Source organism: Hyposmocoma kahamanoa, unplaced genomic scaffold (assembly GCF_003589595.1).
Source record: "Hyposmocoma kahamanoa isolate Upper Pololo Valley unplaced genomic scaffold, ASM358959v1 67, whole genome shotgun sequence".
Lineage (NCBI taxonomy): Eukaryota > Metazoa > Arthropoda > Insecta > Lepidoptera > Cosmopterigidae > Hyposmocoma > Hyposmocoma kahamanoa.
In genome coordinates this window covers 5763412-5786908 of record NW_020653855.1, presented here as the reverse complement: position 1 = coordinate 5786908, position 23497 = coordinate 5763412, and the positions used below count along the sequence as shown (strand labels likewise).

Sequence of the window (23497 nt, the reverse complement as noted above, 5' to 3'; positions counted from 1 at the left end):
TCCCAAGTGGAAGCATATCATTGATATGCAGAAGGAAAAGCGTGGGAAATAGGACGGATCCCTGCGGTACGCCGGTGTTCACATTCACGAACCTCGAAATGCTGCCGTCAGAAACGACGCGAATTCTCCGCTCACGAAGGAAATCGGCAATCCAGCTGCATAACTGGGCTGGCAAACCGTACGCCGGGAGCTTGGAGAGAAGGGCTTTGTGCCAGACCCGATCGAACGCTTTGGCTATATCGAGGCTAACAGCCAACGATTCGCCACGTTTGTCTATAGCCTCACCCCAAATATGCGATAAGTACGCTAGAAGGTCACCCGTTGATCGTTTCGGACGAAACCCATACTGCCGATCATTAATTATGGAGTGATCTTCTAGGTATTGGGTCAGTTGTTTATTAAGGATCCGCTCTAAAACCTTGCATATTATGGAAGTAATGGCTATGGGACGGTAATTATGCGGGTCTGATCGGTCGCCTTTTTTGGGAACTGGTTGCACATTAGCCTCTCTCCAAGAGTCCGGCACACGACCTGAAGAGAGCGACAGACGATACAGTCGCGTTAGCACGGGAGTCAACTCAGCTGCGCAATTCCTAAGTACAATCGCTGGGATACCATCAGGACCACTAGCTTTCCGGACGTCGAGAGACTGCAGCTGCGTACGCACATCGCATTGTCTGATACGAATATCAGACATCGTGTAGCCACAGTGAGGTAGAGTTGGTGGCTGTGCGTTACAGTCGTCGAGACAGGAGTTAGCCGCAAACAGATTTGCCAAGAGGTCGGCTTTATCCTGCGGCTTGTGGGCTAGATTGCCGTCAGAGTATCTCAGCGGTGGCAGCGAGGGCTGGCAGAAGTTCGACGCAACGGCTCTGGCCAGACGCCAGTAGCTACGACTACCTGTGGGATGCGTCAAGAGTTCTTGGCCAACTCGTGCGACGCGCTGAGCATCCGCTCTGATGTACGCTCTTTTGCAAGACCTGGTGGCATTATTGTAGGCTGTTTTAAGTGAGTTCGTATTGGGATCGTCTGAAGCTAGACCCCTGATCCAAGCGCGGTATGCAGTCTGTTTGTTCTCAACAGCCACAGCACACTCACGGTTGAACCAGCGGTTGCGCCTCCCTTTACTGACGAGATCCGAATGCGGGATGTAGTATTCCATCCCGATTAAGATCTCATCAGCAACGGCAGTCGCGCTAGCTGTTGGATCCACCTCACTAAAACAGCGCTGCCGCCAGGGAACGGATGCAAAATAGTCCCGCATACCGTCCCAATCTGCCGACGCATAATGCCAAATGCGGCGTTTAGCCACAGTAGGTGGTGGTGGCAGTAACGTTGCCACTTTAGTGGATATCAAGCAGTGATCCGAAGTGCCCAGAGGGGCTTGGACCTCCACCCGATATCCAGCCGGGCGAGACGTCAGCAGAAGGTCCAACAAAGAGGGCGCGTCACCAACCCTATCTGGAATCCGGGTGGGCTGATTCACCAGTTGGGTTAAATCGTGTGTGAGAGCGAATGTGTGGGCAGTTCTTCCAGCATGGTCAGTTTTAGAGGAACTTAACCACGACTCGTGGTGAGCATTGAAGTCCCCTAAAAACACCAATTCCGCTGTAGGAAACTGCGCCTGCGCGTCATCTGCCGCCCGAGTAAGGTGGTCCATGAGACGAGTTGTCTCCATGTCGCCGTGGTGGGATCTGTAGAGGCACATGTAGACACGGCAATGACTGCCCAGGTCAACATGTACCCCAAGCATGTGATGGGTGTTTGTAAGCACCATATTTTAAATTTTGTCTAAAACATTGCCTATGGTTTTAAATTAGGCGGAGCATTAGTATATTTTCGTTATCAATCTTCTGACTAGAACTCATATTCACAATGAAAATACAAAAAAGACGTAAAAGCATTAGAACAGTATTGTTTTCACAATACCGAACCACTTCAGTTTCTTTTACCGCCTTTTTTTTGTAGAGTAAGCGGTACAGGTAGGTATTTTCTTGCAACACTGAATGAATAGTTGCTGAATTAGCATACTTACTTTTTTGCAGGCCTTGGCCGGGAAGAAGTCGCACGGTCCATAAACGACAAACGTTGCGTGTTCGTTTTTTGAAAGTAAAGCAAACATTTCCGATTGTTATTTTTTGTAATTTTTCGACATCGAGTATATAATCAGAAATAGAGACGAAATGTCATTTAATTTGTTTGAAAACTATTCTGCCATATCAGTACTGTGACAACTGGGGGCTTACCATGAGCTCTTAGGGTCGTATTCTAGAACTCTACTCAATGCTCAAGTCAGGATTTGAATATGGTTTAAAGCACTCGAAATCATACTCAAGTCCCTGCCATTAGGGTCGTATTTCCAGTGCTTGTGTTTCCAGTGCAATCCTGACTTGAGCATTGCTTCAATCCTATTTAAGTCTGTAAGTTGGATTGCCTGTCAAATTCGTACTATGACCTCACAAAAAACAATTCACTGTCCATGCAGTTTACGTTCCCCATTCGAAATCCATTTACCTTTTCTTTCATAGTAAAATCGCATCATGACGTGTTATTTGCCATACACATGGCGGTCTCATCTGTCAAAACAAGCAATTCAAATAAAGTTACTCCGTGACTAACTTTTTTTAGATTTGTTACATTTCTAAGAAATTTCCTTTAAGTTTTATTATATTTTCAGTTTCATAATTATTTGCTGTCTTTTTAGGATATATAGCCAATTGTCAATAAATAAATACTATTAATTAACTATCGATCTATTCATTTCAATGATAATGACTAGACATGACATGTAATTTTGTCGTACGACAAATTGTAAAGTATGATTGAAAAGTTGCCGATATTACAAAACAACGCAATAAGTATAATCAATAATAAAAATTATTAAAAAAGTATAATTATTCTCATTTTGAACACAATTGGTCAATGGTGCTTGAACGCTCCCAGGATACTACATCTGTCTATTTCTTTCATATGATTTAGTATTTAGTTCCATCTCGCTCTTGTTAGATGTCAGCCAGCCAGGCAGAGACAATAATTAACGTTTAAAAAGTAAAACTCATCATCCTGTCATGCCATTCCCGTACAACTTTGTGTAGGTCATGATACGAATTTAAGCAATTCAGTTTTACCACGTCAAGTGAATTGCATGGAACTTGGCTGGCTGCTTATAAGCTCATAGTAGGCCCCCTGCGCTCCGGTTGGCTAGCCCGTGTTCGAAACAATTGACGACTGTCGTCAATGGGTGTCATCAACTGTTTCACTTCAAATCGACCAGTTACCTTGAGCTTTGCTATAATGGACGAAAATTACATATTTAATTACCGATGAAATGTGATTCCGTTTGTTTGTAATTAAATGTTTTGCTGTTTTTCCCACACTACCGAATAGAACAGCACGGCATTGTTAGTGATATTATCTTTATTACAATAAATACAGAATATTTTTTGGAATATACGGAGACGTACACACAGGTCTATAGTTGGCCTGTCTATATTTCAGTGCAAACGGGAGTTGATATTTATAAGAGCTGTATCGCTAATGTGTTACCAGGAATATGGCCCTTCTTTCGTCTCCATTTCTGGTTATATACTCGATGTTTTTTGAGGTGAAAATAGCTAAGCATCATCCCGATTAACTTAGCCTTCATGGGATGGAGGCGTGAAGAGTCTCCAGGATATTATCACACTCCTGAAGGAGACTGACCCGGACGACGTGCCTACATTCACGTTCGATCACGTCGATGTCACCAGGCTACTGAAGGATATTACTTCTCTGAAGTCAAGCGTAGCCGAGTTGCAACACGTGACGTGTGGCGCAACATGCATCCATCAGCAGTGTCGAGTCGGCACAAATGGTTGCGTCACCAATCGCTGCTGCCGTCGTGCGTGATGCGCCACGCCTGCTGCCCTCACCCCCGTCCCGACGGAGGATGAAGAGGAAGAGGAAGCCCACCAGCCGTAACCAGTGTGGCACAGCACCGACAGGACCGAACTTCCTGCTGCGTCCGGCCATACCGACGACGCTGCTGTACCTGTTACGACTGCGTTACTTCACGAAGTCTGAGGAGATAGTGGAGTACATCAGACATAAAGCCAAATACACTCTGAGGGTCGAGCGGTTGGAGTCACGCCACAACGTAAATTTTAATTTGTATGTGGTGAGAGTACCGACCGAACATCTGTCGACCTTCAAGAAGGAAGAGTTTTGGCCGAAGGGTGTCATATATATTCCACGGCCGGTTACCTTACCTAACACCAGATTGCGTCACACGTCGCCGACAATTACAATTCGTGTAGATTAGTTAGAAATAGTATTTTATTATATTGTACGTAATTCCTTAAGGTATATATTATATGAGTGTTTTTTATATAGAATTGTATTATTATGTATGTTAGTTTATAAGGTATCTATTTATGGGTCTTTGTGACCTAAATACAAATAAATAAATAACAATAAATAAAATGTCACAAGTGTGTCGAACTTCTCACTTCTACAGTCGCCCGAAGGAGAACAGGGAAGGTGTAAATTGAAAAGTTCCTGCGCACGTTCTCCGAAGTACATCAGATAGAAAACCGACAAGCAGTTCACTCTTCTGCGGGGGACAAAACTTTGGAGCTCCTATTAAATTACTACATGTACTAATACGGTTCATTTTGCTTGAGTTGAGCGCCAGAGACGCTGCCTTTATTACAGAATGATTTTTTTAGAAGCGAAATTGAACCCATTTGAAAAATGTATATCGTATAGTATACGTGTCCTATTTAGTTCAGTTGATGTAAAAAAAAATCATTGTTATATGTAAAGTACCTATTGAATGCGGCGGTTTTCTCGTAAAACTTCGAGGTAAGTTTGCATCATTTTTTTTCTATCATGAAAGGTTTTAGAAGTCGTGTTTTCACACGGTATAGTAATCAATGTGTATCTTCATCATTTTACTATATATTTTTATCAATTCAACTCTTTCACTGTTATGCAGAATCAACCAAAGCTAATTGAGGTTGTATCAATTTTTTTTAGAACAGTAAAGTCATTAGACTAAGGAGCAACGTAGGGCATCATTTGAACTTTCAAAGCAAAGTGACTTACTATCTGCGGAACCAAGATGGAGACACAGTATTTGTTTTTTTTCTTTGCTCTATTTTTGCCATGATTGAGTGTAACAAATCGTTCGTCCAACCTCTTGATGTGATAGATGAACGATATCGTTACTACGTTTTGATTAAAGAAAATTTGCTTTTTATTGTTATTTTAGTAAAATTTTATGTTACTCTTCAGTTTTATTTATATTTTTACTAACAGCGATGATCTAGTATATATGTAGTCTTCGACATTCAAATTTTAGAATAGTATACACTTGAAAAATATATTTACATTTATTATTGCTTTGGCTCACTAAAGGTTTAAAAAAGTCGTGTAAAACAAAACGAGTATTACAAATCAAACATACAAAAGAAAAATTAAATAAATCGTGCAATAAACTACATAATAGAAGCATAATGCAAATTAAAATCACAACGAATCAGTAATATTTTTTTTAAGTGAAGTGTTTTTCTTGATTTGTTTTATTATTGTTTTTAATTTTCATTTTATTTCATTTTTTTATTTTTGTCTGTTTTTTGTGTAGTTTATTTAGGCCAGCATATGTTATGTTATATTATTTTATAGTGTATATATTTTTTATATGTGGTAAGAGTTGTCATTATTTAATGATTGTTTGTTTATTGTGATGTTTAAAAACCTATATATTTTATATTATGTTAAGTTGATGTATGTATATGTTTCCTGTTGTTAAAGTGTATGTTCGTTGTAGTGGTGTCCTTTCTGTTGTGGTGGCCACAGAATATCAGCGCCGGTCTGTTTCTCCGTGAGCAAACTGGCACATGCTGAGTGGTGACCTTTTTGGTTCCTTATTTTTGTTGTAAAGTAGTTTTTGTCAATGTAATGTGGACCAAATAAATATATTTTCTTTCTTTCTTTCTTTCTTTCTTTCTTTCTTTCTTTCTTTCTAATACTAAATACGTAAGAAGCAATACCAACAAATGTAGAGCGATTTGGAATACTATATCACACACTCTCTCCAATGATACCCATAAGGGTGACATTAATTCGCTACAATTCAATGACCATATATATCATAATCCTGTTGACATTTGTAATATTTTCAATACTATTCTTTTTAATGTAACTAGTAATTTCAACTTGACTCGAAATCACGTGACATCAGACATTCAATGTATATTTAATTCAATATTCTTGACACCAGTTACTGAAAAAGAAATTTACAATACAATAATGTCATTAAAAAATAGTAAATCTTGTGGCTTTGACGAAATAAATACGAAAATTATAAAACTGTGCACTTCACACATCTGCTAACCCCTTGTACATATTATTAATCTTTCGTGTGGAAGGAATATTTCCAAAAAAATTGAAACAGTGTATTGTTAAACCGTTATATGTATAAAAAAAGGTGACATTTTAGATACAAACAATTACAGACCTATTACTCTGATACCTATTCCATCGAAAATATTTGAGAAAGCTTTTTTAATTAGACTAAATAGCTTTATACAAAAGTATAACATACTCCATCCCTCGCAGTATGGATTTCGAAAAGGAAGATCCACGACACTTGCTTGCTATGACTTTCTAACGATTATAACAAAAAGTATCAATGAAATGAAAATGAAATTAATGAATTCCAGTAGCATCAATTTTTCTTGATATGAGCAAGGCATTTGATTATGTTAATCATTCTAAACTTTTATTAAAATTAGACAAATGTGGAATCAGAAGCACAGCGTTTGACTGGATTAAGAATTACTTAAAAGATAGGACACAGAGTACGACAATAAATAAAATTTGTGAAAGTCGTATTATTATTTATAAATTTTGAAACCAAAAACAGCGGCATTCCACAAGGAAGTATTTTACGACCGGTTCTTTTCAGTCTATACATAAATTATCTTCCAAACGCCACAGATCACGAAAGCATACTGTTCGCAGACGACACCACCCTTATATTAAAATGCTATGGTAGAGACAACTTTGAAATGGAAATGAATGAAGCACTACATAGTGTGATCAAATGGTTAAATGAGAATGACTTAAACATAAGATTAGCAAAACAAAATTCATGCAGTTCAGATCGCATAATTGTAATCCGTTGCCTATTCAAGTGACTATAATAAACAAGTGGTAGATGAAGTGGACTGTTTTAGTATCCTGGGAGTCAAATTTGACGAACATTTAAAGTGGAAATATCACATTGATCATGTGTTCAATAGGCTGAATAAATTTGTCTTTGATCTACGTAGGCTAAGACAAACTGTATCTCACGAAGCTGCAAAGATGGCTTATCACGGGTACGTCTCCTCTGTATTAAGGTAGAGTAGATGTAGGGCATTTATTGTACAAAAGAACCAGATGACACATGCAAACCCTTGTTCAAAAACTCAATATACTTCCTCTTGCCAGCATTTATGTTAGAGATATCTGTGTGATTGTCAAGACTCACTCTCAACATTTCAAAATACGTGGCGAAATAATTTAACCAACCAATCGAGCCAACATTTTCGAGCAATTAATGTCCGATCAAACGGCATTCTATCTCAAGTAAGGAATCCGTTTTTTAAATAGTATAAGGTTTTTTCCAGACCTCAGTACTTTCGGTAAATTATTGTAAATAGTGTATGTCGTGCCTTTGTAGTTCCCGATTGAAGCTACAGAAAATAAACTAAAATTTAACAACACGACCACTTAACCATTGAAATAAACTATCCTCATTGAGTAGCTCTAAACTTTCATTGCTTTTAGAGTGACGTACGCCTCTCTAGGGATCACTTGTCTTTACAAATGAGATCGCTTGCGTCAGTGAAATGTACAGTCAACAAAATAGCTTTTGTTCTTGTATTTAAGCCGTTGACTAACGTATGTCAACCCGTTTGTATGGCTTATTTAAAATTTAATAACATTTCTATGATAACCAATATTTTTTTATGAAATTACTGCACTAGTTTGTTATAATTATTAATACAAAGATATTTATGTGTCCATCATCATCAGATTACACGCATCCAATGCCCTCCCTCACTCCCCTTGAGCACGCCAACTCTCCCGGTTGTGCCGCCCCCATCTAGCCGCAGCGCGTCCCACACCACATTTCCCTTGACGTGGTCACCATTCGAGAACAAGTCTGCTCCATCGGCGATCAACCCTCCTGCAGACAAGCCTGGCCCACGGCCACTTAAGCTTACTGATTTTGCGAGCTATGGCAATCACTTTAATTCTCTGACGTATGACCTCGTTAGGGATTCAGTCCCAGTATATAGTATATCTACATTAATTATTCTTTCGATCCGGCTGGATAACGTCAGCCTTCAGCAAACCGTGCCCAACTAAGCTACGTAACTGACCAGCAGATCTTACGTTTTTTACTATGTGCTTGCTTCTCTCATCTCTCTCATCTTTGTTTTTGGTTTTTATCGACTTTTTTGCGGTAGCGCCATCTGTTAGTATGTTATGGTAGTAAAAAATCATGATATTAAATAAACTTAATAATATTTTTATAAGAGTTATAAAATTTTACACATACAGAGTGTCCAACAACTATGCGGGACGGAGCGAATGTACTCTATATATTGTAGATAGGATATGCTGCTTCATGTGTAGGGAAAAGTAACATTGTAGAACATGTAAGGGTTATAAGATATGTAAAATTTAAATTTAAATCGTTACTTAACTAAAGACCATATAAAGAACAACACATAGTACAAAAAAGTAGCACTTTTAAAAGATGTCACCGGTTTGTCTTTCTTTTTCTTAAACATGTAGACATTATTTTATTTATAAAAGTAAGTAATACTGCATTCAAAGGCTTTTAAAAGTTGCTTGCCTCTTCGGGGAATTGAACCGAAGTGTGAAAAAATCAGTATTTTTATGATGCCGTTCGAAAGGGTCACTTATAAGAATTAATTAATTAGTGTCGACCACGTCAAGAAAAACGTAGCGTAGGACGCCCTGCGGCATGATGGACGGACGACCTGAGAAAAGTGGCTGGATGCAGTAACATACTATCTTAAATTACAGGAACACCATGAAATGTTACATTTAAGTTTATAAAACGGTATGTAATCGTAAGTATAAATTGTAATTGGTAATGTGTTTAGTGTAATAAAACAAAGTGAAAGTTCTAGAAAGAAAAGACAAATTTTTGGACTTCGTGGTTAGGTGTTGCTGATTTTTTTTCTAACAATTTATTGCTATGAATAAGTACTTTGAAGTATCTTATAAGATTTAAACTTCACCATGTATAATGGGTTACAGCTAGAGATACACATACATGCCGGAATAAATCTTTATAGAAAATTATGCCTTACGACATGGCCATAGCGTTAAATACGGGTTAAATAAGTATTTCTTCAAATGCAAGCGACGACGGCTACAAACATGTCAATAGTCGCACGCGCAGCTAATTTGTCGCGACAGCACGTCTCAAGAGACGATGGGTGTAAAAATACCGCTTTAAAAGCAATTAGATGTACTGCCTCTTAGGGGAATTTATTTGAATCACATGCCTGACTGACAGAGGTTAAGTTGTGGACGATTTATGCTCTGCACAGTTGTGTAAGTGCTCTAAACACAAAAAGAAAAAAGAAGAAGAGGCTTCTTCTAAAGATACTGATGCGTCTCCTTTTTAGAACTATATTATTCTTGTTATTACTGTGTGGATGCTTCTTTTATTTTAAGTTTATGTTTAATTGATAAATTTTATAAAAATATCAAACATTAAGGTGCGTACAGATCTGGCGGAGGCGCTGCATATGCGCCGCGCGCACGCTGCTCGCGTACTGCACGCGTGCTGTACGCGTGCTGTACGCGTGCCATTAATACATGTTACTATGATGTTAATATAATATCTCACAACGTAATGCTTGTGTGCAGTTCGCGAGCCTTTCGCAAACAGGCGCATTTCTGGCACATTCGCCAGATCTGTACGCACCCTAATATGGGTTGTATAATATACTATAAATATTATACAACTTTTTATTTTAGCGTGATATATACATACATATACTTCACGCCTTTTCCCCATCGAGGTAGACAGTCAGAGACCACTATCATCGACTTGCTACGGTCCTAACACACATCTTTCACCTCATCAATACGCATCAGTGCTTTCATACACGCTCGTTCTGTTAAAGGTACTCTTGGCACTTCTTTAATATGGCCTCAACTTGGTTATGTTAAGTTCGCCTTGGTCGGCCTGTACCAACTTGCTCGCTCACACTGTTTCGTCGATCTTCTTTAATTCTTTCTCTCTACATGTCCGAACCATCTACAGTACCGGCACGCTATGATGACCGTTTTGACAGATTACAATAGTGAGGTCAAATCTCAATTCATTATCGATAAAAATATAATCAAATGCGTGTCGCATCTATAAGTTTTTAGATTTATAACTAGTATTGCAAGAGGTAGCTAATTAAAAAGTTTTAATAATGTTTACTTATTATATCGTCAATTCGAAAGTGCTTTGTTTTGCATTGAGCTTTGACGCGAGTTTGCCTGAGGTAGAAGTTGTGCTGGCCAGCGATCCCATAAGTGAAGATCGTATTAGATTTCATTTTTAAAAATTTGGAACAAAATTTCGTTTTTCGAAATTTTTTAAGTGTGTGTATACTAACTATTTCAGCTTTCTAATTTGTGATTTCAACGCAAACGAGAGTTGATATTTAAAAGTGACTTAAGGCCCATTTGCCTGATGGGTTGCCAGGGATGGATGGCCCTTATTTCTCTCGATGCTATCAATATTATAAGATATCTAATAAAAAAATTGGTAAACAAATCACCGAAACAATCTATTCCAAATCCCCACAATATCCCATAATCGCGGTAATCCCGAGAACGTGATCGCCGCCGGGATTTTATTCTCGTCTCTCCCGGAGACGTTGTTTCCGAAGATTAAAGAGTTAATTTTGAAGTACCTATATTTCTATACAAGTTTTTAAGTAGCGCAAAGCATACTACCCTCCTTAATATAAGTAATTAACGCCGTTGCATTTCGGTGGATATTGGCATCTAACTATTTTTTCTTGCTAATAAAAAATGTCAATAAGGCTGATTTTGCTTCAATAAAACTATTTTGGGCTTACTATTCTGAGAAGTCAGGAGTTAAAGGTATTCGTTTGAAATTTTGGAGGTTATATGTTACGTAATTGAATGAAATATATTCGTTGTATTATTATATCAAAATAAACTATATAAGCCTTAAACAGAGTCAATAGAAGCTGTATGGTGCTGAGTTTGTGACGAGACGAAAGTTCAGAGGAAATTATTTTGTATACTGGTACAGTTAAAAGGCATGAAGTGAAGCCATAACAAAAAAAACTGAGTTAATTAATAACATACCACAGACTATTGCACTGGTAACTCGGACACAAATAATTTTTTTTGTGAAACGTGCCATCTATACCTGATTTTGGGAACTTTTTTGTCAGTTTTACCATTTTTTCGTGTAGCATTTTGGAGAAGAAATTATAGACTTTATTTTTTTGTAATGAAGTAGTTAATCTTTTATTAGCTTATTACAAATCGGTCAAAACAGTACATTTGATATTACGTGAACTAAATGTGGACCATATGCATACGTAGGTACTGAAATTCGTTTTTTGGCAGCTAGATGTCGCTCAACGTTAAGAAACTAAGAAACTGATTGTTTATATATATCAGATAGATACATCAGTCCGGTTACATTCTAATTAGTCATTGGAGTTTCTTTTAAATAGGATTTTATTTCCAAACTTAGATAGGCCGTTATTATAATTTGAAAACCCTAAAGAATTTATTTTATACAAACTTGTAATTAAGACATTTGAAGACGCTAACGAATTATGTTGCCGTATGACGCTATGGCAGAAAAGTCGAAAAAAAATTCAAAAGTCTTGTCAACTTATGTCTCAAGGTGGTGGGCGCAGTGGCAGTGCCCCTAAGATCTTTGGGATTTAAAGCTCTGAGTGGCACTGCAACTGTTATACCGGAAATAGAGACGAAATAAGGCCCATCCATCCCTGGTAACTCATCAGGCAAATGGGCCTTATATCAATTTCAAACATCAACTCTCGTTTGCGTTGAAATCATAAATTAGAAAACTGAAATAGTAAACACTCACACAGCTCAAGTTAAACTGGTCGATTTGAAGTGAAACAATTGACGACACCCGCCATTTGTTTTGAATTCGGGCTGGCCAATCGGAGCGCAGTTTTCAAACCAATTAAATGACATTTCGTCTCTATTTCTGGTTATATACTCGATGCTTTGGGCACATTGGGCATACAATTTTTACATAGGATCATTGACTTACAAATAAATGGACGACGGGTCTAATACAAAAACCACGAAAAAAATGTCCCAAGTCAACCTATTCGAAATTTAAAATGTAATGTCATCGCAGTATCGCGCTGTCAGTAGAACAAATGAAGACTAAAGCGGAGTGTCGCGCTCTGTATACGATTTTAGCGCCTTACAAGTGCGGACACTTTTTAGCGCGGACCCGACGTCCATATAATTGTAAGTCAATGCATAGGATTGAGAAAATAGTCACACTGATTCACGTCGTTGTTGTTTTACTCAAGCGAGTGCCAAACGATAAAGAAAATCAGCAGCGTTTTCAGTGTTCGCATTGTACGGAAAAAACGGTGTCGTTGGTTAATTGTGCATCCTTTTTTATTTTAAATACATAAATAATTAAATTAATTAATTACTTACTAACCTAATTTTAAGACAAATTGTTATTACGTACCGGCCATAGATGGTACCGGCACGCTATGATGGCTGTTATGACAGATTACAATAGTGAGGTGAAATCTCAATTCATTATCGATAAAAATATAATCAAATGCGTGTCGCATCTATAAGTTTTTAGGTTTATAACTAGTATTGCAAAGGGTAGCTGATTAAAAAGTTTTAATAGAACGGCAATTCGAAACTGCTCTGTTTTGCATTGAGCTTTGACGCGAGTTTGCCGTAGGCAGAAGTTGTACTGGCCAGCGATCCCATCTGATTTTTTAAATTTCGAATTTCGGAAAACAGACGCCGAGTTGTGTCGTTAACTTATACATCCTAATACATAAATTTTTCTGCATGTCACTATTGATAACAATGTACAGGAATTAGCTCCTTCCACGTAGTTATGAATTAATACGAAACTTGATGAGCGGACAAACGTCGAAACGGCCATCATAGCGTGCGCGATTCTTTAATTTGCTAATAATATTACTATGGATGATGTCTGAAATAAACAATGTTTAGTTTATTTTTCACCTCACTAACTCGGAAAGGATTTCTTTCTCATTACAAATCTGCGAACAAAAGCTTTTTTGCACGTGGAAGAGATTTTCGAAATTCGAACTAGACAATGGACTGTGGTGCACCTAATATATTCTTTCGATTACGAAAAGAACAGATAATGACACGTTCATCTACGCCATTATATCCGTTAAGATAAATCCGTTGGTATTATATTCTATTTAGTATTTTATTCTTATTATTGTTGACGTTAAATTGACAATGATAATTAATTGTGCTTATTAAATTATTTTAATTCGTCGAACAACTAAAACAATTTCAATAATCACATAATCACACAAAATAAAAGTATTAACAAGAATAAAAATTGATGAGCTGTAAATTCAGAAGGCATTCGAAGAAAATCTTTCTCTTTTAAAAAAAACTGTTATGTAAATATCGAGTTCTTAGGTATTCGGATTCGCTCTGGACTTTTTGGAGGGAAAAGTGTCGTTTTTATTTTGACTTTCAATTATTTTGTGAAATCTAGTTTAAAGTGGAATAGGATAGTGCTATTGTGCCTTAATCGAAGATTAAAACGCGAAATTATACGAATCTCGAACTAGAATACCCGCATCGGCCCGTTTTAAGGAATCCCGAGTCAATCCAAGCACGCCGCCTCAAATTGCCTATCCTCTTTGTGGCGGCCATATTTACAGAAACATATTTAAACTTCATGTTTAGGCTGATGGCTTTGCCAAAGCCTTAATAAATATAAAAAAAAATCTTAGGTTTTCGCGATTGTTACATATAGGAAATGAAACTATTTTTCCGGATTTAAATCGCGTATATTTGTCAACAGTCAACCGTGACCATGGGACCTGTAAAGGGCCCGAAACGTCGGTTTGTTTGAAAAAGCAAATATACGCGATTTACATCCGGAAAAATAATTTCATTTCCTATCTGTTATGTAAAGTTCAACTGTTTTTCTTTCATCTACCATTTTCCTGCTGTGTGTTACGCTCGGCAGCAAAGTCTTCTGGCTTACCTTTGGTCTTCGCGGCGACCGCGCGGTTGTATTATTCAAAGTTCAAAGATAAGTTTAAGGAAATTAACATTCTTACACTAGCCTCACAGAACATTTATGAAAATGTAATTTATGTTAAAAGGAATAGTAATTTCTTTATGAAAAATAGTGACAGACATAACATTAATACGAGGAATAATAATAAACTAGCTTTTCTTGATAGTCGTCTTCACAAAGTCAAAAAATCATTTAAGGGGCAATGTATACGCTTGTATAACAAGATTCCGGTTGATATACAAAATTTGCCTTTCACGAGGTTTAAAACTATAGTGAAACAAAAACTTTATACTAAAGGTTATTATACAACTTCTGCGTACTTGGATGACAAAAATCCGTGGTAGTAACCCGTTTAGCTCTCGTCCTCTGATGTTTCAAATAAAAAAAAAATATTGTAAATGTTATTTACAAAGAGCAACCCCTAGAGTTTCTTGCTCATTCTTCTCAGGGGAATCTGCCTTACGAATGAGCGGTAGAGTTTAACCATTGTGACGATTTCAAGTGTAATAATGCTTACCTATGAAATAAAGATTATTTTGAATTTGAATTTGAATTTAAAGGAATTTAAATGTTGTTGCTAATTAGAATTCACATTCGCCATTAATGTACGTGATAGCGTGGTAACCATAGTAACTGGACGATCGCCGTGCGTCATGTATCTGTGCACTTACTTTTCCAAACTGAAACGCAGTAATGCTGACGTTACTGCTTAGCGGTAGAAATAGGTAAGGTGGCACAACTTCCCTGGACGAACTCTACTGCTACTAAAATGTTATTGATTGACAAAAACAATGTGTGGGTGGTCGCTACTGACCTCTGTTATCTGAAAAAGAACCCTTAAGGAACCTGGAGTTCGTTGATATACTTTGTACGTCATTGCAGGGAGGCTCTTTTCGTACACCCCAATTTCAATTATTACCTAAAAATGTAAGAAAGATTTAAGATTCTTATATACGACATTAGTCGTTAACTTTTTAGTCCTTAAATAGGAAAGATAAAATTTCCCATATACATAATTTCGGTTATTCGCGGACGGTAGTGTTCATTACCTAATTTTCGTGGTGATTTATATTATTTAAGTATTCGATTTTTTATCGTGCAATATTATTTTGTGGTCGAATATTGCATCGAGAAATATTATTTAATAATTACATGATAATGTACTTGAGCATTTAAATAATAAAAGTTGCCACGGAAATTAGGTAGTGAACACTAGTAAAAGAATGACCGATTTGTTTCCTGTAGGTCGTGTTAGTTTGACTTTCAAGTGATATTTAAAAGTTATTACGAGGGTACGAAATATAAATTTTATTTTTCAACATTAATCTTTTTTTGTTTAATTTTCAAAAGTGCTACCAACAAAACTTTTTAGTGTTATAAGTTAAAATTTTAATTTAAGGTGAACATTCATACGCTTGAACATTATCTGGGTAATTGTCAAGTTAGTTTTCGTTCCCTAATTTCGGTGGCAATTTCTAATTTCAATATTGTGATAATCTTAAAGTATTATTGAATATTCGAGAGTAACCTGAAATATTATTTAAAATTTCAAAAATATACATAAAAAATTAAAATTGCCGCTGAAATTACTTGAAAATTACCATCTATAGTTTACAGGTACAGAACACCCTGTGTAAGTGTTTGTGATGGAGGTTTGTATTACTTTCTATAAATGCAAGTTTGAATGCTATGTAGAGAGACGTAAAGTACAGGGTCAAGGGCATTAAATTTTAGGCTAGCACTTCAAATTTAAATTTAAATTATGATAAGGAAGTCACCGCACTTATCGTCAGAAAAATCTTTATGTCCATGTAATAAGAGCGAAAATCACTTTGTGCGTCTTAATAAATGAATAAATGTGGTAAGTCCGTAGGTATTATATTTAACGAACAATTTTGACATATTGTTTTTTTTTATGTATACATGGTAACACTTTATTGTATCACAACGTAAATTACAAATTTTATGAAACAATTTCAAATATTAATATAAAAAGGCAAGCTTACCCCATAAAGGACTATCCACACACATCAGGGCCGTGCTCGGGACGTGGCCGGGGCGTGCTAGTTTGTATGACCTGCGGGCCCGTCCCGGCGCCGGCCCGGACACGGACATGTGTAAACGAGTACATACTAAATATACGCAATGATATTTTTTTGAGCCCCTGATCCGTCAGGGGCACGGCCCGTCCACATCCCGGGCACGGTCCGGATATGTGTGGATAGACCATAAAGGGATTTCTTCCAACTAACCTTTGTCCAACTAACCTTCGTTACTTTTTTTATTAGTTTTTACGGCCCTGGTAACTTAGCAAGCTTAAGCAAACATTTACGTCGTTAAGTGTGGCCCATCTTATCACAGTTTCCATTGAATAATAACAATGCAAAGACCACACAGCAGTAGAGCAGTTTAGCAGTTGTAGAGCTCCTTGTGAAAGAGTTCGTCCAGGGAAGTACTGCCACCTTACCTGTTTTATGCCGCAAAGCAGTAATGTCAGCATTACTGTGTTCCGGTTTAGAAGGGTAAGGGTGCTGGTGAAATTACAGGCACATGGGACTTGTCAACTTACGTCTCAGGGTGGCAAGCGCAGTGGCAGTGCCCTTCAGATCGATGCGATTTAAAGCTCTGAGTGGCACTGCAACTGTTGTGGACAGGAGTGTAGTTTATCATCAGGCGCACGACTTGTTCATCCCGTCACTTGGTAATATAAAATAAAATATTCATATTTAATCATGTGCCTATTAAAATTGTTAAGAAATAGGTAATATAAGCTGTGTCAAATGTTTGAGAGAGTACACTGACTCCCAAGTGTCAGGGACTTCACTATAGTGTGGTAACTATTTTGTACCAATAAACATTATATAGCCGACCCACCACTTCGAAACTCTAGCGGCGGCAATCGGCTAAGAACAAAAACAATACCCGTGAGCCTGTCTCTGAAGTTGCAAAACCACAGAGGCAGACGGACCTGTGTGATGTGGACGGCTTCACAAAGGTGATGAAGAGGAAGCCCACCAGCCGTAATCAGTGTGGCACAGCACCAACAGGACCGAACGTCCTGCTGGTTCCGGCCATACCGACGACGCATCTCACGACTGCATTACTCCACGAAGTCTGAGGAGATAGTGGAATACATCAGACATAAAGCCAAATACACCTTGAGGGTCGAGCGGTTGGAGTCACGCCACAACGTGAATTTTATTTCGTTTGTGGTGAGAGTACCGACCGAACATTTGTCGACCTTCATGAAGGAAGGGTTTTGGCCGAAGGGTGTCAAGTATCGGCGATTCTGCGGCCGGCTACCTGACACCAGATTGCGTCACACGTCGCCGACAAGTGCAATTCGTGTAGATTGGTTAGAAATAGTGTTTTATTATATTGTTTGTATGTTATTCCTTAAGGTATATATTATATAGAGTGTTTTTTATATAGAATTGTATTATTATGTATGTTAGTCTATAAAGCATGAATTTATGGGTCTTTGTAACCTGAATAGAAATAAATAAATAAAATAAAATAAAAATCTTATTATTATTATATTATTCAAATGGCTTTGGTTGATTCCGCTTACCAGTGAAAGTGTTGAATCCATTACTTTGGACAAAAATAAAATTGAGGATATGTACACTGAGTAGTATACGATGTGAAAATACGATTCCAAAAAATTTACACGATAGAAAAAAACACAAACTTACCTCGAAATTTTACAAGAAAACCGCTGGGTTCAATAAAAAAAAAAGTGAGTTGCTTGTTTTCAAAGCAGGCAACCGCCTCCCTAACGTTGTACCATCGCTAGTGCTCGGTGGCGTGCCTCTCGGTAGAGCATATAGTTTTAAATATCTGGGACACGTCGTAACAGACAATTTAAAAGACGACATGGATATAGAGAGGGAGCGCAGGGCTCTGGCTGTGCGTGGAAATATGCTTGCTCGTAGATTCGCTCGATGTACAGGAGAGGTAAAAATCACGCTTTTCAAAGCTTTTTGCCAATCCATGTACACGAGTGGTCTATGGGTCAGGTATACCCAGAGTACTTACAATACTCTGAGAGTGCAATACAACAACATCTTCAGGATGTTGTTGGGACTACCACGGCATTGCAGCGCGTCCGGCATGTTCGCTGAAGCGCGGACTGACGACTTTTACGCAGTTAGACGCAAAAAAGTGACGTCTCTGCTGAAAAGAGTGCGTGGTGGTGGCAGCGGCATCCTGGAGATGTTTGCGTGTCGCATTGATAGCGCAATGCTGAATTTCATGTTAGGGATCACTACTGGACATATAAAGTAGGTAGTGATTCCTAACATATGTATATATTAATTGTATTGTGTCAATTTTGTACTAACATAGTTTTAAGATGTGTTGTGTTACTAATACCCCTTTTCTTTTCTTTTTTAATTTTATTTTTGTGCTTTTTTTTTATGGGCTTACGGCCTGAAATAAATGATTTTTATTTTATTTTTTTTTTATAATATGTACTTTACATATACCAATAATTGTTTTTTTTTATATCAACTGAACTAAATAGACCACGTATAGTATTCGATATACATTTTTCAAATGACTTTTTCGTTTGTTAAAAACATAAATTCTGAAATCTGCGGCTCCAGGGACACTGGCAGGTCCCATGGACTCATCAGGTATATGACTTGTTCATCCCGTCACTTGATATTAACTCCAATTACCTGGACTAAAACTTGGAAATTCTGTATACTATGAGCGTCAGAGCAAACAAATTCGCTCTAGGCAACCCAGACCACTCAAACGTGGTCCTATCCTGTCGTTCTCCGTCCGACATTCTTCCAAAACAACTACAGTCAAATAAGTAATACTCGATGAAATTAAAAAACGCAAGATGCGAATGAGGCTTCATGCCCGAGATTGTTTTTTAATTTACCTAATTGTTCTGACAGATGTCGGATGGAAAACGAGAAAGAACATTCGGTACGATTTCAAAAAGTTGCAAACCGTTGGGTCACTGAGATCGTCAAAATTGAAATAACTTGTGATTATTATAATATATAAACGCACACACTTATAGCCTCGCACTAGGGAAACCCTGTATCGCAGTTGCCACGGACACACATATACACAACCACAAATTACACGCAAACTTAAGAGAGAAATAGATGTAGGCCTTATAAATCGACTCATCCGTAGAACAAAGACCTATGTGCAAGATACTGCTTATTCTCGGGACATTGTAGATTTCGTTTGTTGTTCTTGACTGCGGATATCGACAGTCAAGATCGACTGTTGTTCGATTTTATATTTCCGAAACGAAGTAATAAATACATAAAAAATCTGAAAACACCTTTATATAGGCCTTTTGAATAACGAAATTATGTTTTAACCTCTTTTCGCTGTATAATTACATCGCACATTGTTCTTCTTCTTCGAAATATTTCTACCGGTCAGGTCATCGAACCCGAGACCTCTGCTTGGCAGTCCATTGTGGTAACCGTTCGATCATGGAGGCAGTTAAATTATTAATACTAACATCGAACACAGATATACTTTTTCGTACCAATGGGACTTGAACCCACGACCATACTGCACCGTAGTACTGCTCTTACTAACTGAGCTACGGGTCAAGTTACCGAGTTGTCGAAACTCTGCTATGTGTATTTGTTAAAAATCTTTGTACTGGATTTTTCGATATTCTTCGCCGCTCCTTGAAATAACTTACTTTTCTCAATCTCCGCCTTTCTCTTAAGGTAGCAGCTTTTCTCCTGTCGACAGCTGCAGTTTTTCTTTTACAAGCTTTGCAGGCCCACGCCAAACAACGCCTACTAGGCCCTAAAATATGCTGAACATGATCTTCGTCTTCTTTACCCTCATTTTGTAATATAATTTCAACCTTCCCACCATTTTGATCGTCAACCATTTTGTTTTCGTTCTTCATGTTGTTTGAATTTGCGTCGACGTTCTTTTGGAATTCTTTGCAGCTAAACGACTCGTAAAACGTATTGTATGACATATTTCTATGAATTTAGGAACCTTTTTTATTTTATATTCTGCCTACGCCACTATGCGAAATATGCGTTATAGCTTCATATTTTTTGTAAACGAAAACATACTCTTTTTAAACTCTAAACAACTTTTTTTATAAAATTGTTCACAATATTTTGTATAACGAAAGTCGAAACTATTATTAATTTAGATATAAATTATTTATAAAGCAAAAACAATATCAATTTTTTTAACTATTAACTATAACACAAACGACCACTGCAACTCCCGGAAACCAACTTTCAAATATGTGAAACCAAACTTTCCCGCGTAAAATTTCCTTTTTTTTCCGGGCGACGCGCGCCGCGACACTGACGACACTGATTTCAGCCGAGGGGTGTATCGAGCTGGGATTTACAAAATATGTCTTCTATTAATAAACTGTCTAGCGCCCGACGAAGTCTACATGCACAGTAAGACACGTAATTAAAACGTATAAATAAATAATATTTCTCATGTTGTTTGTTCTAAAAACACATACATAATAGTTTTTATTACACAAAAGAACAAAATACAGTAACAAACACAGACAAGACTGACAGGGTCTAAAAAGTAGGGGTAAAGCAACGTATGGATGACAAAATACAATCGAAAATATTTGTTAACTAGCAGGGGGCCAATCGCGCTAATTGTCAAAGGTTTAACCAAAACCTCCAACCTCGCCAATCTGACACGTTGTGTACATTTCGTATCGCGCTAACTGTCAAAACAAAAACCTAAGCCAAAACTTAGACGTGTGACACGTAACGCACATTTGGTATCGCGCTAATTGTCAAACGTAAAACCAAAACCTAAAATGTTGCAAATTGGTATCGCGCTAAATATTTTGACATTTTAACCTCACATGTAACCTTGGGGGAATAGATTAACCTTTGCAAGGTCAAGGTTTGTGTGGCAGTTAATGGAGAGTAACTTTTCACTACGTTTATCGTATATAAAAGATGTTCCACGGTTACTTAAATGTTTTGGAAAGTGTTTATGAGGTGGATATGGCCTAAGAACGGGCTTTAAATAAAAGAAAAGCATAGAAAGACGATCACATTTAACATGTCTGAGGAGAAATTCCGCAAACGATATACCGTTTGTCCACGGAATTCATTTCAGGATTGGTGGAAGAACTATGCCTACATATTCTCGTTAAAGGACGGTCTGTTGCATTGGATGTGGAGACAAAGGTAAGGGTTGAGTGGAATCCGAAAGTTCTCAGTTTTGCATAATAACCAAAATTTCTATACTGTGTAAATCATTATTAATTTTGTTACAGATTTTAATAGCTCGTATAGTTTTTAACAACTGGGGCGTACCAGACCCCCATTGGCAAGTGCTTATCACCCTTTCCCAAGTCAGTGTCAGAGAGGCACAAGCGGTAGCTGCTTCAAATAAACCAGTTATTATGAATAAATATGCAGCTTTCCTAAAAGGCATGCCGAAAGAGATGGTATTAAAAGGCGGTGAGAAAATAAGCTTTACAATGTACATCATATTTATTAGTTCTTGTCTTATTTCCTGTTGTTATTATCAAATTAAAATTACAGGTATAGGTAAAATATGTATAGTTGTATAAAAATATATTACAAGGTTACAATTTATCTCTTTTAACACTTGACTTTATACAACATATCGTCCCCTTACAGTGAAGCCTCACATACGCATTTTCAGTTTGTTTTTACTGATTTTTGTTGAATAAAAATTAATAATGTAATTATATAGTATCTAAAAGAGGTATGATTTAAGTAATTAAAATGCTAACTACACACATTATTGCATTTACTATACTTCACACCATATTTTTATCTTCATCCTAAAAAATTACATAGAAATATGTGGTATTCATTCTAAGATGACGATGTATACCTATTGTAATTGTTTATTATCTTAATATCTAAATTGATGTATACTTTTAAGAGGTTGAAATAAAAAAAAGAGTGTATTTTTAGTTTATTTATTGCCTCAATCTACCCCAAATCATCCTTCATTTCCAGAGCGAGCTTGCTTTTGATTCTTCAAAGAAGTCTGAAACAAAAATATGTATATAGTAAGATTGGAGACCTAAATTTAAGACTGTGCCATACCTCTCATGAGAGTAGTGACAGATAAAGCAGGATGGGTATTTATATACATACAGTATGAAGCCAACATAAACGCCAGAATGTTTAGGGGCCTTTTCAAAATACATTTAAAAAAATGTTTATATCACTGTGGAAATATAAAGGGGACAAAAGTCTACAGATTAGACCTTCGTTCCTTACGCTCTTTCAGATTTCCACAATTGAACATATCATCAGCAGGAATTAAGAAAACATGTTGAAAACAAACCTGTCATTCTTGTTAAATAGTCTATCAAAATGGTTAACTGCAGGCACCAACTCGGTAATTGCTTTGCAAATGGCAGCTACGGATTGGGCATGCAGATCATCTGCTTTGGCAGAAATAATAGCTGCCTCAGCCTGCACCCTGCCAGCATTCACTTGCTGCAAGAATGCTTCGCATGCTCGCTGCTCCTCAATGCATAAGAATTCTACCCGGCTCTGCTCCAACGCTCATCAGCTCGCTGTCAACGAAATAATAGATGTGATGGAATAAAGAGTGGGAAAGAATTTGCTCAAATTGAAAGTTACTTTGTTTTTTAATTAATAATAAAGAGTGAGAAAGTTACTTTGTTATTGAATTGTATGTTTGAAGTTATTTTGTGCTAGAGTTGGTGTCCTTTAGGAAGGTTGGTAGGGCCTCTGCCGCAGTCGACGTGGCGTAGATTCTCACCCTGCTTTTCATACCATTCCATACCTGAATAACAATAATAACATTGCATATTATAGTGATATGAGTTCTGGTACAATAACGGTGAGTGATCCACTCACTGTATCCTATTACCTCGCATTATAGCTCACCTTTTGGGATCTATTGCGAGGCCACAAAATAGCCACACACTCGCACCAAAGGCGTGCTGATAACACGCGCGAACAACGCCGAGCGAAGTCATTCTCAAGCCAAATCTCTGTGCGATTCGAACTCCAGCAAAGATGGAGCTGGCTTACAGTGGTCGCTCGCCGTCCGACCGCATCCACAGTGGCTGAAATACGAGCATCATTATTAATTCTACATTGCTAACATTTCGAAATT

At 37.4% G+C, this 23497-nt stretch overlaps 1 protein-coding gene across 1 annotated transcript in view; it reads right to left on the bottom strand.

The window, feature by feature from the left end:
* LOC113232155 (transcription factor SUM-1) overlaps positions 1–20345 on the bottom strand; it is a 52032-nt gene extending 31687 nt beyond the window's left edge. Inside the window, exon 1 of the mRNA XM_026466793.1 lies at positions 20055–20345. Within this exon, the coding sequence (XP_026322578.1) occupies positions 20055–20345 (291 nt within the window). The remainder of the gene's footprint in view (positions 1–20054) is intronic.
* Positions 20346–23497: the final 3152 nt, after the last annotated feature.